The sequence below is a fragment of the Pundamilia nyererei genome, unplaced genomic scaffold (assembly GCF_000239375.1).
Source record: "Pundamilia nyererei isolate P.nyererei 1_Seehausen unplaced genomic scaffold, PunNye1.0 scaffold00053, whole genome shotgun sequence".
Lineage (NCBI taxonomy): Eukaryota > Metazoa > Chordata > Actinopteri > Cichliformes > Cichlidae > Pundamilia > Pundamilia nyererei.
Genome location: NW_005187454.1, coordinates 1121042 through 1144000, shown reverse-complemented (window position 1 = coordinate 1144000; position 22959 = coordinate 1121042). Strand labels below are relative to the sequence as shown.

At 40.7% G+C, this 22959-nt stretch overlaps 2 protein-coding genes across 6 annotated transcripts in view; both read right to left on the bottom strand.

Annotated features, from left to right (window-relative positions):
* Positions 1–7749, bottom strand: part of ankle2 (ankyrin repeat and LEM domain containing 2) — a 15548-nt gene extending 7799 nt beyond the window's left edge. For 2 of the 4 annotated variants that reach the window (XM_005733584.1, XM_005733587.1), the window contains exons 1-9: positions 7651–7749; positions 5285–5788; positions 3141–3332; positions 2564–2748; positions 1783–1971; positions 1558–1680; positions 1131–1194; positions 341–516; positions 136–242 (exon numbers count right to left, since the gene is read on the bottom strand). In XM_005733584.1, the coding sequence (XP_005733641.1) occupies positions 136–242; positions 341–516; positions 1131–1194; positions 1558–1680; positions 1783–1971; positions 2564–2748; positions 3141–3332; positions 5285–5777 (1529 nt within the window). In that variant the 5' untranslated portion in view covers positions 5778–5788; positions 7651–7749. Of the gene's footprint in view, positions 1–135; positions 243–340; positions 517–1130; positions 1195–1557; positions 1681–1782; positions 1972–2563; positions 2749–3140; positions 3333–5284; positions 5791–6579; positions 6711–7650 lie in introns of those variants that run through there. The other 2 variants (XM_013910970.1, XM_005733586.1) reach the window with 2 other exon arrangements.
* A 253-nt stretch (positions 7750–8002) lies between these two features.
* On the bottom strand, positions 8003–22953 carry golga3 (golgin A3). 2 transcript variants are annotated; one of them, XM_013910967.1, is made up of 23 exons: positions 22859–22953; positions 21408–21674; positions 19294–19406; positions 18119–18849; positions 17776–17884; positions 17326–17632; positions 17033–17235; positions 16788–16925; positions 16424–16585; positions 15947–16315; positions 15641–15718; positions 14109–14372; positions 13915–14009; positions 13529–13745; positions 12830–12973; positions 11981–12178; positions 11750–11866; positions 11341–11480; positions 11083–11215; positions 10673–10795; positions 10397–10561; positions 9830–9996; positions 8003–9688 (listed from the first exon to the last, which is right to left on the bottom strand). In XM_013910967.1, the coding sequence occupies exons 2-23, from the start codon at positions 21652–21654 to the stop codon at positions 9499–9501; spliced, it is 4410 nt and encodes a 1469-aa protein (XP_013766421.1). In that variant the 5' UTR covers positions 21655–21674; positions 22859–22953; the 3' UTR covers positions 8003–9498. The 2 variants fall into 2 exon arrangements, with proteins under 2 accessions (XP_013766421.1, XP_013766422.1); XM_013910968.1 differs by having other exon boundaries at positions 21534–21674.
* Between the last annotated feature and the right edge of the window lie 6 nt (positions 22954–22959).

The following is a 22959-nucleotide window of genomic DNA, read 5'->3' as shown; positions in this document are numbered from 1 at the left end:
AATGAAGTGAAAGCTTCCAATATGTATGACTATGTGAAAAGTGCAGAGATGGCATTTAACAGATGATATCTGTGCATCACAGCGGACACAGATATTCCTGAGAAAGTTACTGAAAGACTTAGGTTTTGGACGTACCTGCCTACTCTCTCCGCCCCTCTGTCAGGATCAGACTTAAGTATGTGGTGGTAAAGTTCTGCCCGGTCTCTGGGTGGCGTCTTCCAGAATCGGCGAAAATCATCTGCCTACAGTGGAAGACAATATGTGTTTTTTAAAAAAATTATTACGGCCTTCATAAACACTGATAAGCAGGGTTTTTTGTTGTTGTTGTTTTTAAACTTGCTTTAGAGGGGCTTAGGGGGCCAGCAAAGGCAGTGACAGCCATCATGGGATCCTTGGGGCTTCTTGTGTGTCGCTGGATTAGCGAGAGACTTTCTGAGGACTCAGGTGACCATGGAGCACCAATGATGGGCTGGGAGGTGTTGTCAGTTGCTCTCAGCAAAGGGATATAGCAACGGTCTGTGAAACAACAGAGACTCAAAGTCAGCATGACAACATAACTCATGACAACATTTACATATTGTCAAAGGTGGAAGTGGTGGGAGTCGAACCTTAAGCTGGCAGAGTACGTCAAAACAAAATCTAAGTTTATGTGTTGTCATGTGGCTGCTGCATATGGCGTTGGCAGTGTGCGCATACCAAATGGTATAAAGAAATACAGTATGCAGAACGCCGTGCCAAATGCTCTGACGCTGCACACCAGATGCCTTCAACTCTCACCGGACTGAACAAAAACTTGTCGTGATTTGCAAAACAAACTTGTTGCAGTTTTTTCATGAGTATACCCGCTCAGTAACACTAACACATGCAGTCTCGAGAGCTTGAAAAAAGTAACTGGATTTCTTTAGTTTTGTAAATACGTTTCACCTCTCAAACCTAAAGACATCCAGGGCTCTTTTTTCAAGCTCACAAGACTATTATGACCGACACTTAACCAATTTACAGCAGCTCCAATTTTACAAATATTAAAAGGACAGATTTAAAAAAACAAAAAACTAAGATGTCACATGCTGTGTGTTGGACCAGCCCAAGGAGAACAAACTTAATTTGTAAGAAATGTGCTAATCCCTTACCCTCCAGGTAGTCACTTATCTTCTGTTTCACTTCTGGACTTTTATTCTTTCTGCTGCATATAAGCTGTGGGAAAGAGGGAAACAAAATAATGATGCGTGAACAGACATTTATGTACAGCTGTTGCTGGATCAAGTGAGGAAAGAATTTGCTCATCTAAGTTTAGCTTACAATGTTCAGTGAGTGATTGCTGCCAAAGGATTTAAAAAGCAAGCTTAGAGGTCACAGCTTAAAAACCTGTGTGGGCATAACTGCGCCTCCCTGAACAACTACTGCGAGGATTGCACTGAGAGAGGCTGTATTTGCTAGACAGCACTCATATAAATGCGTACACATTCACGGTCACTCCTGTGGTTTAATCCATGCTCCATGTGTGTGCATCTGTGTGTGCTGCTCGTTTAAATAATGGTTCGAAATGTAAGTACTTACATCCCTAGGCGTCTGGCCATCCTTATTCTCACGGTTCTTATCAATGTCAGGATGCGAGCACAGGACATTGACCACATCTGGACACCCAAACTTACAGGCAAAGTGGAGCGGTGTTTCAAAGCCCTACAGTGGGGGAAAACAAAATCATAAAGTTACTGGGCTCTGTTCATATTATTATTTAAAATGAATCTATTCAGGTTGAATTGGGAGTGTGAAAGAACTGACAGCTTTATCTGGAGTGTTGAGGTAAAGGTCTACAATGTAGCGGATTCGTTTCTGCAGCATGACTTCCTGGTCATCTGGGTACATGAGGCGCATAAACTCTGGGTTTTCCAAGGTGTCCAGCAGCAGCTGAGCAATCCCTGCCTGGTTTTCCTTGGCTGCCACGTGCATTACATTGTACCGGCAGCCCTCCTGAACATAACAAACCACAGAGGAACGACTGAATGGGTCAGGAATCCTTTTTAATCTCCAGTTAACAGAAACTGCACGTTTTTTTCTAAAAATCTGAATCTGAATCAGGGATTAACAACATGCCACTGATTTTATTTGAATACCTGCAGCTTAATAAACAAACAGTTATTTATAATATACTAGCATCAACTATAAACACTTTAAATCCCAATTTTTAAAGTACTTTTAAATGTAAAACAAACACATGAATTACTTTGATGCAAAAATTCCATTTCAGCACATCCAGCAGGTAAATTCACTTTTGTTTTTGTCTCAGGAGCTACAAGCTTGACACACACACACACACACACACACACACACACACACACACACACACACACACACAGTAACTGAAAGGCTGGCGCTGATAGAGTCAAAATATTTATGTATCAACAAATGGCAAGTCAGGCCATGCTACTCTATTAATAGCAAAGACTTTCCAGAGATTGTGGCGGCATCTCTGTGCTATCTTAAGATGCTAAATACCATGCAACTTTCAGTCAGCGTTATAAACAGTCCGAATATACCAAAAGTATTCACTACATGTTCCCACCTGAACAATAGTGGGATTATCTCCTGAGCCAATGAGATAGCGTGGATTGCCCCAGACCAGTTCGCTGAAGGCCGTCTCATCGCCCTTCTCCACAGCTTTCCTTAGTTTGGCCGTCAGGTCCTGGGAGCGCGGGCTCTTAAAACTGTTGGCACGCTCCCGGTTGATGGTATCGACCTCCACGTTGTCTGCGGTGGAAGGGAGAAAGAGACGAAGCTGGTCACTGCAGTGAAGAATTTTTCAGGAGTGCCTTGCACAATGGCTCGGATTCTAGCTCGATCTGTAGTCTTTTTATCCGCTTGTGCCTTTTAACATGTCAGATACATCAGCAAACTGGGAAATCTTTGAACTATGCTGCACCTCTATATTCACACTGTAATAAATACAGCGATCAGCTCACAGATGCCACTTCACTTAAAAGTGCTAACAATTTTGACTGATAACGGTGCACTGCTTTATCAGGCAATAAACTAACACCAGATGAGAAAATAAAAACTAATTCAATTGAATAAAAATACACAAAAAAATACTGTGAAGCTCTTTTAGAAGAGAAGCCTAAATCTACTTACTATGTACTTACCTTTACTAATGGGCAGGCCTGGTTTGACAGGAGATACACAGACCGACTTGCTGGGAGAGGGAAAGTAATCACAGATCCCCTTAGCAAACTTCTCAGCATCCTCACGGTTGGAAAAGGCTTTAAAACGGGCTCCCTTCATCGTCTTTACAGCTTGAAGGGCATCTTTCTTATCTGAGTATACATGTGCTCCCTCTGCAGAAAAGCACAAAAACCATTTTAATTCTTGTATTTGGTACTCCGTTTTTCCTTAATTGTTGTGTTTTACTGTGGCCTAACCGGTGGCTGGGTTTTTTTCCACATTTTTTGCCCTGTCTGTCTTGTCAGCCACGTAAGTGCCACTGCTTCTGCAACTGCAAAAAAAGCCTGCCTTGACTGATTAACATTAACAGCACTGATTTTTATGGAAGCTCAAAGTGAATTTAGATCATTGCCCCAGAGAGGTCAGGCTGTCCTACTGCCTGACTGCTCACCGCCAAGAAAAGAAAATGTTTGTCCACTAAACAAATATATATATATATATATAAATAAAAAAATATCTTAATTATCTGATTATTATTGGATAAACCATATTTCTGAGACATTTCTTCTGTTCTTTGCCTTTGAAGTACTTTTTGTAACAACACTGCAAATTTAAATGCTTCAATCCAATATAAATTGTTTTTATTTAGTGAAGCGCAGACTTTTAGCTTTAATTCAAGCGGTTTAACAACATTATTACATTAACTGTTGGAATTACATGCATTTTTATACTTAGCTCCTCATTTTCAACAACTTAAAAGGCTATTTGACAAACACTGTAGAATATCTCTTTTCTTTGCCTTGAGAAACGGGGCTTTGGGTGGTTATCCAATTGTGTGAAATGCTGTCAAATCAGTTTTGGAGATTATAACCCTGTACACTATGAGCAGTCACATGATGCCCATGCCATAATATTTACTGCACCATATTCAACAGATGAGATCTTTCAGATCATAAATGTTCTCTTTCCTTCTTCATATTTTCCTCTTCCCATCATTCTAGTACATTTTATTTTTGTTTGTGTCCGAAGAATCTTTTAGGAGTTTGTGGTCTGTTTTAGGTTTCTTCATCCTGAGTGGAACTGAGTAACTGAGCATGGTTTGTGTCTTGTTAGAAACACTCTGTATTTCAATTCATGAAGACGTCTCTCGATTGTAGACCCTGACAGTTATGCACTTACCTACTTGAGATTTTTGAATTTGTTGACTTGGTGTGAAATTTCCTAACCCCCCTTTTTTCAGTCTTTCTTAACATTTGCTTTAGTTGTCTCCTGTGATTTTTCAAGTCATTTGGAGTTGCTAAACTGGACAGTGCATCTATTTGTTTCCAAGAACAAACACAATTGTTTATTTGGCCATTTCTTACATTTTTGCAATCAGTCTGATAGGATAGGTTTATTTTAGTTTTCAGCCAAATGATAGCCTCCTTCACTTGCATCAGTATCTGTTTGGATCTCATAGTGACAGCTGCCTGTAATCCTAAACAGTTACTGCAATTCTGTTGTTAGAGCCACTGAATTAAAGCCATTGTGATAATATGCTAGTCATATGACTAATATAGGTTATTACAAGACAATAATTCCAACAATTGTTACTCCAAAGTTCACCGTCTTAAAAGGACAAATATCATGTCACACAGTCTAGGAAACATAAACAGTAATAACTACATTTCTAAAATTAAACTAACAAATGCATGCAAAATAATGCTAACTAGTCATCCAGCAGCTGGGAGCATCTCCACAGCTAGTGTCAATAACAGTAAAGACAGGTGAAGGATGGTGAAAAGAGAGCAAAGCTGCTCCAAAATAACTTGTACTAGGATAGAAGCTGTCGCTATAGTTCAGATTTTTTGGGGTTTATAAAATGGACTCATTTGCTTCATTCCTGCCATCGTCTTACTGGTGGCAGGGCTCAGTTCCTCTACACTACTTGAAACGCAAACAACAGGTGGGGCAAAAACAGCGTGTTGTACCATGTTTTTAAACTGCGTGAAGTAATGCTAAATTGTTTCAAAGTATTGTTTCTACAATTTCCAAAGTCAACAACACTTGGCAAGTAATTCTTCATACCAAAATTAAACATGATATCTAATGGACTCTAAAAAGTAAGAAGCTGAGTTTCTCTTACCATTTCTTGCCAAGACATCCTCCCAAAGTGGACACACTCCATAATAAAGGGTTGGGGACACTTGTGCTGGCTTTGAAGGAGTTTCCACTTTGGACTGCAAGTTACTGCCCTCAGCAGAGCTGTTTGAGTTTGTATTTTCTGATATTTCTTCTTCCTCTGGAGGGTTGAGACCCACACCGTAGCCAAAGTCCAACTCTTCATTGGCAGCCTTTGAAGAGCTGCTGCTTGCTCCAGAGGTTGTGGGCACAACAGCCGAGGTGGCACATGACAGAGATTTGGCATGATCCACCACAATGTTCAAGGCACCAGCTGAAGAGCTGCTGTCTGTTTCAGTGGTACTGCTCTCTGGTCCAGCCAGGATACGGGCTAATTTCCTCTCATAGGTGGCACGGGTGGTGGGTGTAATGGGTCCACACTTGACGTTTGCCCGGGCAAACTCCTCGGACAGTTCATCGGCACTTAGCCCCCTCAACCTGCTCAGAGCCGCCTCCATGCTTCAGCTCCCTGTAACACAGCACAAACTTCAGCATTTACAAACAGCAGCTATTGATAAACAACTTCCTATACACTATAGTTTTATCATTACTCATAAAAATAAGTAGTACTTAAACTAAAAGTTGATGGATGTCTAAATCAAGCTTAGACTAGTATGTCAACATTTTCCACTGCATTCCACACGTGTGCAATTAAACAGTCTCTAATTACTGCGTGCACAATAGCTAAATGCCATGTATAATTTAATATACTCCAACAGTCAGTCCAAAGTTTTAAAATGTAACACACTGATACTACCATCACTGACACCCCCCCCCCCTTTCAGTAGCAAAAAGATAATCATTTACATTTAATAAGCATGAGTATGTGTCTTCAACAGCCTCAATGAATTTTTTAATTAATATGACAGAAAAACACCCGGTGGTACTGATGGTCTAAATGCTTATTTTAACGTAGCATATTATGCCTCAACAGAACCACCGAGACCAGTGTTGGACTAGCATCTACTAGCTAGCCTGCTAACCAGCAAGTCAGCTTTAAAAGCCGGGAGTTTGCCTGACAAAGCTAGCACAAGAGACGCTGCTCGGAAGGAATGTAGATGGGGCTGGAATACTGACCAATATAAATCTGCATTAAAGTAAGTGCATAATAACAATATTAGTATGTTCATTCGCACGCTGTCACGCCCAAGTATGTCATTCGAGGTGGGTTTTCAGGCTGTAACGTAATAAATGTGATACGTGTTCGCAGTGATGATGCTGATAAAAAAAAATTAGTCACAAATGTGTCTCTTTACTTACCAAGGAACATTTTTTATTGAATGTACGGAGAGCTATGGGAAACCGTTTAGTTTTGCACAGATCAACTGTTGGACAGACACAAAGCTGGAGACGGTCTGGAAGAGTCTCATTGTTTACAACACGTTCTGCGCATGTTCAAATTTAAGGGAGGGCGCACGATGCGTTTAGGACTATAGGAAAATTTACAACTAGCTCACTTGAAAGTGACAGCAGCCAATCACAAATCGATTTTTTTTTAAAATTTCTTTCTCTTAAAATATGCTACTGTTGTGGTTAAAGATCATTTAGATGACACCTTACACTGGATGTGACATAGGTTTAAATAACATCACTGCTGAACTCTCTCTACATCACTAGTTTATTGTTTTAAATACCGTATGTTTCTACATTTGTTAATAATAATACTCAACGTAACATGTCAAATATTTTGTGCATGTTGGTGACAAGAGCCTTTATCGGGACATGGCTGCTGGTCTACAGTTAAAAATACACAGTCCTCATATTTACGTACTTTCTGCTAGCCTTTAATGTAGCATCATGCTGTGCCTTAGTAGACGTGACTAATTCAAGGAAACGATTACCTAGCGCCGATTTTTGTAGTTAATAACAGACATACTATTTTACAGTGAATAAGAAAAATACAAAAACAATGAAGAATCTGAAATGTAAAACTGGTATAAAGAAAATGGTAAATATTTTGTGTTAGCACAAAGCCATGTACGCAGGCCAAACTGATCACTTATCGGGTAAAACAAACGCAGGGCATGGCGAAGGTATTCAAATAACTGAAACGATCAACTGCACGAATGATCGTTAAATATGAAAATTAGATTAGAGTGACATTAGGTATGCGATTCATTTCAGGAAGCTGAGATTGTCAGCCATGCTAGCAGTCATTAGCCAGCTGGCAAGCCAAGAAGCTAACCACTCGAGCTACCGGTTAGTGATAATAAAAACTGATACGAACGTTAAACGCACATTTTTTTCTGGTTTTACATTGCATATAACCGTAAACATGTACCCCAGTCAACTGTACATCAATGATATATTAATATATAATTTTAATTGTACCATTCCCACCTCCTCCTCCTCTCCCCGGCTATTTGCTAGGTGTCTTCTCACCGCGACGGTTTCAAAATGCACAGAGCGAGGACCCGCTTCCGTCTAAAATACTGCCTGAGCAAAAATAACGATTGAAAAGAAAAAATTCAAAGTGGAAACAGGAAACAAAAATACGGGGTAATTTACAGAGTTTCATATTTAACTTATACTTGAATGGGCACACCGTGACAGATGAATAGTGCAATTTTATGATAAATACCAATATCACATCTTTTTAAATCAGGGTCAAAATGTCTGGGAAAAAAAATATATATATATATAACAAAAAGCTGTAAGCAATAGAGAACACGGTCCAAAAACATATGGGAACACAGTATATCAACATGTTTAATGTTTTGTGTTATTTGCTTCATCTCAATAAGCATTCTCCAAGCATCGTCCCTTTGGAAATTCATCAGCATAACATGGTATTTGCCTAAGCATTTAGTGTGGGAATGAGCATCAGCACAGCAGCTGCAGCACAACTGCATGCAGAAAGCTACTGTATCATCCAACAACCACTCTATACTGAAATGTTAGTGCAGCTGCAGCAGAATTATTATTGTTATCCAATTTATGGTTTGCATTAGATTCCATTTTTCTTTACACTATCAATTAAGATGAATAAACAATCGTACAAAAAAGGACATGTACATAATATATTAACCTCTGGAAACAACAATTAACTTATCCCATTACCCATGAAACAGAAAAAAAGTGATTCAGGGGTATTAATTTTTTTGTAAATACAAACTTAATGTATTAACTGTAACAGAAACTGAACACATCTGATTGCACTTACTGTTATTAGAAGTTTTTTTTTGTTGTTGTTTCATCTTACAACTTTACCCCTCGGTCAGTCCAGTTTTGATCAAGTGTGCAATGTCAGTTGATGTAATCCACATATTTTACAATAAACTGGTTTTAAGTAAGCAGTCACACATATATACAATATAACAAGTGACATCTTGCACACAACCTCAGCAGAAATATATTCACCCAAACAAATTAGTCCTTTATACCATATTAAAGATTGCTTAAGGCTTTTTTTTTTGCGTACAAATTACTGCCGTCCATGCTAGACAAACTGATATTAACGTTGTTGTTTTTTTGTTGTTTTTTTAGAGTTTAAGAACCCAGGGTGACACAGCAAACATATTAAACACTGCATCTTAACATGAGGCAATACAAAATAACTGACTACAACTGTGCGTGAATTTTTAAAGTTGATGAACAGGAGTGATAAAGTTTTAACACAGGCTGCCTGTTTAACCATGTCAGTTTTTTCATAGACAAACGACTTCACTCATAGACAGGCACACATAAATGGAAGAACATGTGGTAGCCAGCCTTTAGGCGGCCTCGTGGTTTGTTTCTGTCGCTGAAAACACTTCTTTAAATGAAGCCAGTCATCATTAAGCAGCATGAATGCCACTGATCTAACATTATGTGGATAGTAGCCAATTTTTGTGAGGAAAAATGCTAAATTAACAAGGAGACGGAAAAAAAAAAATTATGGCCTGAAAGATTTGTATAGACGGGGAAAAGAAACATGGAACAAAAAGTTGTAATCTCTCAACTCTAAATAAATAAATGTGACAAAGGTGTAACACAAATAAAACAACCATCAAATAAAGAAGAAAGAATAAAGCTATGGTATGTAAAGTATTACTCTGCGAATGCACCTCTGTGCCGATGGGAGAAATGCCAAATGTTGGCAGCAATTGTTAAAAGAGAAAGGGTGTAAGGGGCTAAAAAGTGCCTTGGTGGATAAAACTCCACTCTCCCTCTATTGGCCTGAGAAAAAAAGTTCTTTAGTTATGATTGCTGCTGTTCCCCATGGTTGTTATTTTCCACCTCCATGTTGTTTAGCTCTGTTGAGTTGGAGATGTTGTTTTGGAGCCTCAGTTGATCCAGTCCTTCCTCTGCGTTTGTCCATGAGCTCATTGACTCATGTACTGTTACTGTGTGTTCCTCCATCTGCCTTTGGAGGCTGTCCATCTCCTCCCTGAAAGGAAAAAAACAACAGAAAAAAACTGTTACATCAGTTCTGGCGTTTGAATAACTGCCCAGCACTACAAAAAAAAAGTTTCATGTCGGTTTGCTGATAACGTTTAACCAAATCATTCACACAGAAAAAAGATCTTACTTGAGCTGTCGTAGACAGTTGTGGAGATTGTTCAGTGGCTCCTTGTTGACAGAAGTCGAAGGCTTCAGCAACTCATCCAGTAGGGAGGCAGGCACTGGGCAGTCTGGGATCTTAACTGGCGTTACTGGGGTGGATGGGTTCCCGTCACTTTTCAGTTCCATGCGCTGCTGCTCCAACAACAACAACAACACATTATTTTTATATGGCATTATACTTGCAGTACTGACCTTTACATCTCTGTAAAAGACAGAATGCCTTCATTACTCATACTGTAGAAAGTAATGGGCACACCCAGCTAAATGACAACATATTAGCCATTGCTAGTTGCACCCATATGAAATATTAACATACGTTTTATTTGCTTCGGTTTTAATCTTTTTAACAACAACCTCTCATGACGAGACTCTCGCAGAGGGAGAAACCATAATAATCACATGCAGCAGTTAATACTTTACTGTACATTATTTAGTGGACTCCTGAAGTTTAAATGATCTCACAGCTAGGAACTAAGAAAGCACTGAACACGTCACATAACACAACCGTTCACGGCACGAAAAGTTGCCTCACCTTCCTTAGACGACTCTGTTTGAAGTCCTGTTTGAGTTGCTGGTTTTGAAGCAGGACTGTCTTCATGCTGTTTCTCAGCTCACCCACTTTGGCCTGCAGCATAAACTTGTCCTTCCTAGTGCTGCTCAGCTCCTCCTGTACCGACTCCAGCTCCACTTTAATATTCTGAGTCAGACATTTTATTTTACCAGTAAATGGCTTGAAAGAGGCAGAAATGACAGAAACATGGAAACATGAGACACTGTGCCTATACTGTATAATCAGGTCAAAGCTTGCCTGCAGAGCTGTCTGTAGGTTGTCGAGCTCCCTGTGGTGGCACTGCTCCATCATCTCCACCTGCTGTTTCTGAGCTTCAATCTCCCTCTGCCTCTGCTCCACCTCCCACTTCAAATCTTCAACCTGAACCAGCAGCCAGTGTTAGACGTCAGTGTTATTGAGAGGTGATCTCCAACAGTAAATTGGAAGGAGACTAAAACAGGTTTTAACGAACTGCAACACTGAAATGTTTATAGGAAATAAGGACTACATAAGCCCAAGTGTTGTATTCAAATCAATTCAGCTAATCAGTATCAAATATTACAACATTCACACAACAAAAACTATTTTTTTTACCAAACTGACTTCTGTTGGTTAGAATACAAATGTAGCCCAACTAACAGGTAAAGTAACCCAAAACGAGTACTTGCCTCTTGGTTAGTGAGCGGCTGCTTTGCCAGTTCATCGTCCAGTTGTTTCCGGAGGATCTGGAGCTGGGAGTGAGCCTCAGCCAGCTCCTCTTGGAACCTGGCAACCTCCTGAGCGTGCTGCTCATCCTGAGCCCTGCAGAGTTTGTTAAGCAGCTTATAAAATCGTCAATTACTATAGGTTATGTAACACAGTATTAGATTAGAAATCATTAATTTTCCTGAAGTCACAGTATTCTTTATTCAGGCAAATGCACGCACTGTAGTTTGTGGGCTTCTTTCTGCAGAGCTTTAACCAGGTCCTCTTTGGACTGCAAGTCCTTCTTGATCTCTGACAGCTCCAGCATGGCTGCCCTGTAGTGCCGTCTATTGTGGGCTGCCTCAGCCTTTGCTGCTGCCACCTAAAGGAAACATTCCATAAAATAATATGGGAACTCCAAAGACCACGCTACTCCCAATTTGGTGTCAAAAAGGAAAATGTACTGAGCTAGGCATGTGACAGTTTATCAGTTTGATTTATAGATTGTAAGCAGGTTCTTGCTGTGTCTTGTGTCAAAACAAAAGGTATTTAACTCCCAAAATACTTTAATATGAGTTATTTTGAGGTTGTACTTCAGCTTAAAGAGAAGGAAATCATAATTTAGCCTAATATGCAGCACAGAAGTCTTACCTGTTCTTTCAGGTCCATGACTTTGGTCTTCTCTTTTTCCAAGGCCAGCTGTAGACTTTGTACCATCTGCTTCATCTGCTGGTCCTCCTCCTCTTTACGCTTCAGAACAGCTTGAACCTGAAACCCCACTTTTCTAGTTTAGTCTACAGGTAATATGATACTTTGTGTCACCGGGATAATAAAAACAAAACCCACATCTATATTATTAGATGCAATCCTTTTTTTTCTTACCTGCAAATTGAGCTGGACAAGATCCGCCTCCCTCTTTGCTAAGGCCGACTCCAGAATGTTGGCATGCTCCCGCAGTGCATTGTGGGACTGAGCTAATCCGGCCAGTTTTCCTTTTTCGTGTTCCAGCTCAAGTGCCAATTTCTTGTTGGCATCTTCTAACTTTCGGATCCGCTTCTTGAAGCAGCGCGATTCTTGAAGCTGTGGAAGCAATACATGTCATTGATACAAAAAACAAAACATATGAACTGAATAATTTCAGATGTGTAAATAAACTGCTCATACAGTTGTATTATTGATGAAAAAGTTCATGAAATTATTTCTTTTTTCATGAACCAACTAAGCTCTGGGACACCTAACCTATCAGTCTATTATCAGTGATTGCATTCTGGTATTCATACGTAAGCCTGTTTTACAATAATCTTCCTTAAGTCTTCATTATATGATTCCCACATCAACAAAAGCCACAGTGTTAGCAAAAAAATTGACAGAACATGAAGTGACAATGTCTTAATGCATTTTATACTTTAAGATTGCTGTTCTTGAAATCTTAACATACGTATATTTTATTTATTCTTTTGTATATTAATCATGTTTGTCACAAGTAGATTGGACAGCAGGAGAGTGTCGAAGACTTTTTTTCTGTTTTGTATTGTTGCCTTTTGGTTGGTTCTCCAAAGCGTACGATCTTTTAGTGAAATGCCCATCTCAAGATTCTGGGGAGACACGTTGATAGCTGGAAGATGCCATGAGATTAACAGAGAAAAGCATGTCTGAAAGGGGCTAAAAAGAGGTTTGAACTGAGGAAAAAAAAGTATATGAGCTATAAGATGAAAGATTAACAAAGTTTACCTCATCTTCAAGCTCCAGAACCTTCTCCTGGTATTCTTCCAGTTCCGTGGATGTTAGGGTGATCACTTCTTGAAGTTCCTTCTCTAGCATAGCTTTGCTGTTGGTAACAGCCTGCAGTTCAGCCTGTAGAGTCTCAATCTTCTTCTGTATGACAAATAAATAAATGTTTGAGTTAGCCAACAGCTACAGTTATATTCACGATGCAGGGGCATACAACCTTCTGACAAGAAATGGTAACAAATGACAAGAATACGGGTCAATCCATATAAAAAAAATCTGTCAAAATAAAATAAAAACCTCACGCATTCAGAATCAGATGATATTTTTAACACTAACTTTAGCAAATGTAATGAAGCTGTAGAGAGGGCTGTTACAACATGGTTGCAATGCATAAACCTGGCGTTACCGAGGTTAATGCACATTTGAGAGTTGAGTAGTGCACAAAGGGACTAGAGAGAAAGACAGATGACTCATACTTTAACATGATCCCTACCACCTATGTAAATGCTGTCCCATCATAAACGAGGTGTACAGACAGTAACACATGTCTGTAGGAGTTAATGCACCCATTTTATTTATTGTGATACAAACTAAATAAATAAGAGCAGGTATAGCTTTCTAACAGTGATACTTCTTCTAATGCTTGAAACTCTTTAAATAGATGTTGCAGCTTGAAGCTTTAAAAGAAGTGCTCATTACCTGCAAGGCCTGGCTGTTCCCTTCATCTGATACCTGGGCCTTCAATTTAGCCAGCTCCGCCTCAGCCGTCTCCTTGTCAGTCAGAGCCTCTTGGAGCCTCCTGCTCAGGATGCCCACGGCGTTCTCGTAGGCCTTGTGTTTGGCCTTCATCTCCTTCTGAGCGCTGGTCAAATCTGTTCCCAGCTTCTTCACACGCACCTTCTGTTCAGTGATGGCTCTATTTCAAAGAACATATGAATGAAAAAAAAATGTATTTTACTTCCTGATATAACAAACACAGAATTTCTGATCACACATACAAACTTTTATTTCTATTTATAAATACCAAATGACTACAAAGAGGGGCATCATGGGCCAAATCATCACTGTGGGACCACATGACTCACTTCTTGGCTTCAGCCTCCATTTGCTCCACCTGTTTCCTTAGACCTTCATTCTCCTGTGTCACTGCTGCTAGCTGGCTCTGATCAAACTGTAGAGACTGCATTGGGGGGGGGGGCAAAAACACCCAAGGTTAATATAATATTTTTTTTATTATATAATACTGTAATGCCATGAGCAAATATCAGACAAACAGTACCTGAATCTGGGTTTCGAGCTGATCCCTTTCATTCTGAATGGTTTGCAGATGGGCCTCCATGTTACTCATCTGCTCCTGCACTCTCACCACTTCCTTTTGCAGCCGGGTCTGCTCCAGCTCTGCCTTCTGCTTCTCCCCCTGAGCAGCCAGTAGCTCCTGCTTCAGATCCTTCACCTCCATCAATAGACGCTTTTTGGTGGACTTGAGCTCACTGATCAGCTGGTCTTTGGAGCTGGCATCCCTGCGGTATGCTTCCACCATCACCTGTGAGGTAAATGGCATTTTTAACCCCAGTAAAAGGTTTAAAGTGGAACAAAATACTTATGAGGCATTTGCTCCTTTGGAGATGTGCAAGTAGTCTCACTCATATTTGCCTTGACTGACACAGCAGGGAAAAAACAAGAACTGACAGCACTGCAGGAGACAGGGCTGCATCATCTCCAGGGTTTGAGAGAGATTTAATTCACTGATGCCGTCTATTCATAGAGGAGTGGATAAGCTTTATTTTTGCAGGCCAAACATGAACACAGTCCACCAATGAAAATGGCTATAGTGAACCATTGTAAAACCTATAAGATGGCAAATATAATTCTAACCTTTTAATGAGAGGACACAAGTCTGTTGTGCCATTTATGAATTAGCAAGAAAAACATAAATGAAAAATCTCTCTAAAACTGAACTTGCTGATTTTTTTTTTAAAGTGCTACTAAATGCACATTGCTTTTTAACAAATTGACAACAAATACCATATTTGCTTACTTTTATCCTGTACATGTTTAAAATTAGGGATGTGCACGACTAGTCGACTAATAGTCGCTGCTGTCAGTAGTCGGTAACGGACTTACCAGTCATTTAATCTAATTGTTAAAATTTTAATTGACACCCAATGCTGGTAAATTCTTGTGTCCTAAATGTTGTTGAGAAACGCCATAAATCTGTTAATCAGCCGCATCGTTTGGTTAACACTATTATTGCTGGTTCTTTAAGGAGACAGAATGAGATCGTGGATACAAATGGCGGAAATTAGCTTTCTCCAAAGGGTGGATGGGCTCATCCTTAGCAATAGGGTACGGAGTTCAGTCATTCAGGATTAGTTTATTGATAATAGAGACATTTTCACAAAAACTTACTTGGTTGTCATGTGTTGCTCAAAACAGTTCAATTACTATTTGATGGACCAAGATGTTAATGCATGCATATAAAGAGGGCCTACAATAACTCAAATCTTGAAAGGCACACAATGCAGTGCATGAGTCTGTCATTCTGTCAACTAACTCCACCCTTTTCATGACAGTCTGTCAATGCAAAATAAAGCAGCCTTGGACAATGCTCAATCCAGTGAGGCGTGTCAGCACCGCTCTCCTCCAGAGAATGTGTCTGCCATCTGGCTCTACAATACATACTCCCACGGCAGCCACAGCCTTAGCCAGCTGGGAGTCACTCTGACAAGTGGCTTATAAATGTACATGAAGTCTTTCTGAGTTGCTGCAGGCAGCATATAATGTCATGTAAAAGCTATGAAGGCGTCTTACCTTTTGTTGCATGAACTGCTCCTTAAATTTCTGAGCTTGCTTCTTCAGGGAATTATTTTCTTGTTGTAAAGTTTCAATCTGTAACATAATACAATTGTTTCATTACTCACTATAAGTTGTATCAATGCTACTTGAGTTTTGTTTAAATTAATATTAACTACACTGAAGAGAAGGGGGTAAATCCTCATTCTTCAGGCACAAAAACAAGCCTTTTTGACCTATTGCGAACATTTCCAAACCGCAAAAAACATTTTAGGTAAATGTAAAGTGAATTAACTCTACCTCAACACATCTTCTGTCTCATACCTGATTGGCTTTGACTTGGACTTCCTGTCGTAGTTGATCCAAGACATCTGAGGCCACCAGAACATCCTCGCCAAGCCTCTCAGCACTCTCATCAAGTTGGCTCTTGTCTGCTCGGGCTGCCTGCAGTGCTACCTCAAGGACAATCTTCTCGTTCTGGAGGTACTGGATGTTGTCATCCTTGGCAGTGCTTTCTGTCTGCAGCTCAGCCAGCTGGGCCTCCAGCTCCTGGTATCGGGCCTCTAGCTGGTTGATGGACTGCTCTTTGGTGTGCAAGTTCTCCTGAGTGGTTGTCAGCTGGCGCATCAGCTCCAGATGTTCCTTCTGAAGTGTCTGCAGCTGTGCATCCTTCTGGGAAAGGGTCAGCTTTACCTAAGACAGAACATTAAGAGCAGAGTTTACAAATGAAGAATTACGTCTAAGAATTTTATTGCACATGCAGGGTGACAAATAAGTCACGGTTACATTTGGCATGACTACCTGCTCTAGTTCTCTTTCCAGGGTGCTGGCTGTGTTGGCAAGCTTTATTAACCGTTCTCGCTCTTCTTCATACTCGTCCAGCTTGTGCTGCAGGTCATCTTCCACCATGCTCTTTGCATCCTGGATCTGTTTGTAAGCAGCTTCTTGGGTCAGCATGTCGGCCTACATTACAGAGAGTAAAAGCACTTTAAACAATGTTCAAATATAGTCGAGATACACAAACTGTTAAAAGTACATTTTACTGCAATTCCTGTGATTTTTTTTTTAATATTTTGATTGGTTTTATTTAATTCCCTTGGCTAAATAACAAAGTTAACGTGTAGTTTGTTTTGACTTTAGATTTAAACCTGAAGCTGGAAAATACCTCAATGCTCTGTAGCTGTACAGCGATGCGTTCTTTTTCTTTGATGGAGCGGTGCTGGGTCTCAGTGAGTTGATGTGACAGTGTCACATTTTCCAGCTTCAGATGCTCCAGAACACCAATCTGAGTCATCTGTCCAGCCTATAAAAAAAACAAACAGAACCAGACATGTCAATAGTTATGTCTCCTGCATGACAACTAATGCCAAGCTGTGACATTAAAGCCAACTGCACGGGCATTAAACTTACCTGCATGTTGGCCATTTCACTTTGCAGACGCACTCTTGCCTCCTGGGCCAGAGCTAGCTGCTGCTGGTACCACTGTCTGACCTGCTGAAGTGAATCGATCTCGGCCTGGGAGGTCTTCAGTCGGCTCTGTAGGGTACTGCGATCCAGCTGCACCTGTTGAAGCTGACTCTGAAGACCACCCATCTGCTGACGCAACTCCTGAACTGCAAAAGCGCAGGATCAAAACATAAAATTGAAACATATGAGGTGGAGGTGAGTATATACACTCAGCCATTTGAGTCTCCATCACTCACCTGTATTGTCCCTTGAGGTTACAGCGTTTTGCATCTCCTCCACCTTCCCCATCAGCCTGTTGTACTGGTCTTCAGCAACCTTTAGATCATTGCTTAGAGAAGCCAGACTGGCATTCTTGTTCTCTAGACTGCTCTGGAGCTCTACCATAGCCTTCTCTAGCTGGCTACAGCTTTGCCGTAGTGTGCCAACCTCTGTAGTGAGGGCACTCTGCTTCTCCTTGCTGACTTGAGCCTCCTCCATTTTAGCCTGCAGCTGTGCATTCACTGTTGCAAGCTGGGCCTGAAGCTCTGTCTTCTCCTTGAGAGCCTAGAAGACAAGGCAGGTGGTTATAGCATGTAGCCCGATTATTTTCAGTGTGTACTTGTATAATATTGGTCGCCCACAAGGTTATATTAGGAACTGAAGACCAAAAAAATAAAAAATAAAATATTACTGATGGTTTGCATTACCTGATTGGCCTCAGATGACAAGGATTCCAGCTGGCCCTCAAGCCTCATTTTCTCTTTCAACACTTGGAGCACTTCATCATGACCCATCACAGAACTCTCCAAAGAAACACTAAAACAAATTTAAACAACCTCAGTGAATACGATCAAACAAATGAGTTGAGAGGTTCAACAAAAGATTATACATATCAATCTTTTTCCAAAATGAAAATTTTCAGGTTCCCTCATATACTCAGTCTGTGAAAATACACAGTAACCACAACTGCACTAATATTTTACCAACCTCACTACTCAAATAATAAATTCAAACATTTATTGATTTGCCTTTCTTGTAAGAAATCGTCACCTGCTGGAGAAGCTGTCCCTGCGGCTACGAGGCTCTGCTGTCCCTTCTCTTTCCTGCTCCAGCTCCAGGAAGTGTTGTTCTTCAGTGGCTGCTTGCAGAACCTCCTGAAGGGAAGGGAACTGGCCCATGGCCTCAGGGGCGATCTCGCGTCCATCTACTGTGTATGGCCCCTGCTGCCTCTCCACTGCTGCAGAGAGCATACCGTAGGTTCCCCTGGTAGACACGCTGCTGTAGGAAGAGCTGTCACTGTCGTTGCCATCATTCCCGGGCCTTACCCCTGATTCACTGCCATCAATTTCTGACACACTGTCCCGGACGTGGAGGGGAGCACCGGACGGTGCCTCTGTCTCAGAAGTACCGCACTCTGACGTCACACTGATCTCAGACAGTGTGGACACAGAGCTAATAGTGGAGTTGACAGAGCTTATGTCTGCTGCCTTTATGCCTCCTCCTCCTCCTCCTCCTCCTCCACCACCACCACCATCATTCTCAGGAGACTTGTAATCAGCCAAGGAGTGGATCTTGTTAGGGCGAGGTGACCTGGACTTCTTTTCTTTCGGAGGAGGAATTCCAAGGCTACCAAGTTTGGGACCACGTGGGACACTGGTCCTGAGGAAGGAATACTCCTTGGTCATGGCAACAGTACTAGCCCGGGGTAATGCCTCAGGATGTAGCATAAGTTCTGGATCCAGGGTACTGAATGGTCTGCTCTTGGTGGTGGTACGATGAGACTAAAAAACAGGAGAGAATCAGAGGTTGTATTTGAAACAAAAAGAAAAAAATGACATCTATTCTTTAATTGGTAAAATGAGTGTCCAAATAAATATATAAGGAGCAAAAATAACCGAATAAATGTGTCAATATTTATATTCACATCAAGTAAAAGAACTTAGAATAAGTCCAGTAATTACTGTACAATTACTCATCTCAGTCACAAACATAGCCAAAAAGTTAAACTAATTTCACAGGAAAAGGCAGGAAAAAGTAAATCAGCAGCAACAAGTGACACTGTGCTGGTGCACCACTCTACCTCTCCTAAGATTACGTTCAAGGACTGCTTCTCTGACATTATCATGTAAATATTGTGATATAACTTTGCTCCTTCACCATGGTGCCAATGTTTCTGTGTATAATTTTTGCCAGAAAAACATCATTTTCCCTTTGCATTCACCCACCCTCTCCTTCTGTCTCTGCACTCTGTACTGTTTTAGTTGCTCCTCCAGGCGCCGGCGAGCCTCTAGGCGAATCTTCTCCTCATTCTCCATCTCCAGTGATGGTTTCTGGTTGGCTGAAAGGATGAAGGGCAAGGAATGTTAAAACAAAGAGAAAAATGCTACCGCTTAACATATACTATCCAACTACAGCAAAGCAGATTATTTAAACAGGCTGTTATGTCACGAATGCAAACGCTGGAATTTGGCATGGTGGTGAGTGAAGCTGCTTGAAGCCTGGTTCTCAAATGACAATGGTAAACAAATTATTCAAATTTTAGTTATTTTAATACTTGGCCATGGGCAGTAAGTCAAGGTTTGCCACTTGACTTAAGGATTAATGGCATTTTTAGAGCAGGTGTTACATAACTGTTGCGTGTTACACCCATAAAATTAAAGGCGTCCTATAGGATAGAGCAGGGGTCAGCAACCTTTCACACCCAAAGAGCCATTTGGAGCCGGTTTCCACGCAAACGAAAACACCGGGAGCCGCAAATATTTTTTGACATCTAAAATGAAGATAACACTGTATATAGTTGTTCGCATAAAGGTAAAAAACAATAAGGTGTGCTGCTTTTGAAATCCATGAAGTGCTACAGAGAAAATTACATTTTATTGATGTTATTAACACATTTTGAACTCTTAAAGAAATATAACAAAAGGAAAGCTGAACTAAAATGATCCAGCAAACAAAAACTGTTGTGAGCTGCCCCCCTTATATCGCCTTTGGGCTTTTGGAGCCTTGATCTGACTTTTAAAAAATAAAAGAACTATGCTGCTAAAAAATTTTTTAAAATAGATGTTTGCAAAATTCTGCCTGAATATGTATTTTACCTGGTTAATGTGTGTGGCAAGGCGTGGTCTGTAGGGGAGGCGGACGCACCTGAGCGGCACCCGCAATCACGCCTCGCCACCTTAACGTCTGTGCTCTCTATGCTGTTGTGTTGGTGTGTGTCGGGCTGTGAGCTGAAAAGCTACAGCCAGCTGCATGCGTACAGCAACCGTGTGTGAAAAGCGGTCAATAAAGAGATGCTGAAAAGCCTGTTCATGCAAACATCGTCGGGTCTGCCGTGGTATGTTTACAACAGGACTTCTGCTCCTGAACCTCTGCACACAGCGTCTGCAAATCGGGGCTGTAAGAAGTCACATTCATCTTCACGCAGGACTGTAAGCTGTCGTCTGTGAGGCGTGAGCGCTGTTTGTTTGTAACATAGTTCACAGTGGAGCTGCTGACATAATGTGGATCCGAAGATCCATAATTGGCCTACCTGGGGTTGAAAGTCTCGGCAAATGCAGGCGTTTCGGCGGGTCCACTGGCTTCCGCCAGTGTGACGCTTATTTTGAGCGATGAAAAAATAAAATATAATTGTATTTTTATATTTCAATATCACAACAATCTTCCAATTTAGAACTACAAGTTAAAAAGAACTAACATAAATAAATTACACTTCAACTAAATACTCCTAATTTATTTTCCCAAACCATGCGGAGCCGCAGTATAAGCACTAAGGAGCCGCAGGTTGCCGACCCCTGGTATAGAGGTACGCAGCTATAATACTGCAATAGATGTACACTGAATTAGAGCTGTGTATTCACCAACAATTAAGAGATACTTCATGTGGGTTTTTCCTGTGGAGTTATTTTGATTCTCTGTAGGAGTTATAATGTGCAGGCAAACAAAATCAGTTATTGCCATGCTTAAAAATATAAGCTTTCATAACTGTGAATCAGGCAATGGTGCCAATTTTTAAAAATACCATGTAAAAGATAATGTATCAGAGCGATTAGTAGCAAAACAAAGCCGTGAATTCAAATAGTGTCTTGAAGAAAAAAAAAAAAGCACCCACACAAAATTTGAGTTAAACAAAAGACTGCTATGGGAGTTGCTGGGAGGAGGTAAAGTCAAACAGCTAAATGAAATCCTCACTGAATCCTTCAGTCCAGATAACACACAGACAGGGGAGTTGAAGCAAACACTTGTACATGAGCCAACGACCAAAACACTCCACATCAAAACGGGAGGTTAGAATAGAAAGGGTTATAGAGGGGGCATTCACTGCACATAAATTTATGCTTACACAGTTCAGTCTCCTGCATAGGCATACTGAGTCTGAGTGACTGCAATGCATCACTCTTGTGAACCGTGACCTCAGCACTAGCCCCCTCAGACTTCTCTAGCATCATGGGTGGATAAGCAGCCACACCTGGGGAGGGCTCGCGGTTCTGCGAGTTGACAGGGGAGCTGGTGCTCTGGGGAGGAGCTGTCAGAGGCAGGGCGTCCCCTGCAGTATCAAAGCCCTCTGCCAGTCCATTTCCATTTGGCATCACATCTGAATTGACAGGACCTGAAAGAGGAAGGGGGGAAAGCCCTCAGGAATCCAACAATTAGTCATGAGAAATTCTTGTGAACTAGTTTGAGTGGATGTGATTCTTTTGGCAAACTGGCTAGACAACTTTGTCAAGCAACAATAGCTTACGTGCACAAGGCAACGACAAACACTCATGTAACACTATTGTTACTGAAGCATCCCTCCTAGCTGCATCTACTCTTATAGGAGCAAAACTGGGATTCAGCTTGCAACACAAACACATTTAAAGGGACTGGAAATTATTTTCTTTGTTACCCACAGACTACAGACAAAATGTGCCATTTTCTGTCAGCGGTGGAAGTGGTTTGTTCATTTTACATGACAGACATTTTCTATGTCCTCTTGTCACTGGTTGAAGTAGTTATGGAGAAAACGGGATTCATTTTCAGCAATAGAATGCGGGAACATCTGCCAAGCAGCTGTCATTCAAAACTGAAGAAATCATCCCAGAAATGTCCCGCTGAGAGGAGTTTATTTGCGGTAAAATCGTAATATCTTGTTAGAATTTTTTTTTTAATGATGTTGTTTGTTGCTAATGTAATTATGGATATTTAAATGTACAGAAAATAAATGAGATATTCAAATGCTTTTTCCAAATATAATTACAAAAAATATTTCTGTACACTTTTCAGTAAAACGCATTTATATTTCAATGAAATGAACTACCCGTAATTACAAGTGGAGCCTAAAGGCCACTTTAAAGAACTATGCACTGAAATAATTTAACACATCAAAAGCACACTGATCAACAATTCAGCTATTTTGGAGGCTTTTGTATTTCTGGGTAACGCACTGTGTGAGAAAATCTTCCTGCTACTTTTTCCAGTTTGTCTCATGTGTATCCTCAAACTCGTACACTTACATACGTTACAATTAGATACATTCTGTACACATTTTTTCTGTCAAAAACCCCAAACTGAAACACTGTAAACAGATGCTGAAAATTTTGAATTTAGCTCAGCTATATAATATGCTTGTTCAAAGGCCTGTGCAACATGGAGCTGCAGATGGCCTAGAGAGGCTCGTCATAACCACCAAAACAGGTCATGCATGGCAAAATAGTGTTAGATAAAAGAGACACCATTACACTTCAGAACTTGAACTGGATACCTCACAATCTAGGAATGAGTGATCCTTTCCAGAAAAGCATGCTTACTCACCGTTATGAATATCCCCCTTTGCATCCTTTGGGTTTTCCAGCCCTTTTTTAAATGTCGTTTCACGCTCCACAGCATGGGCTTGAGCCTCTTTGGATTTTATA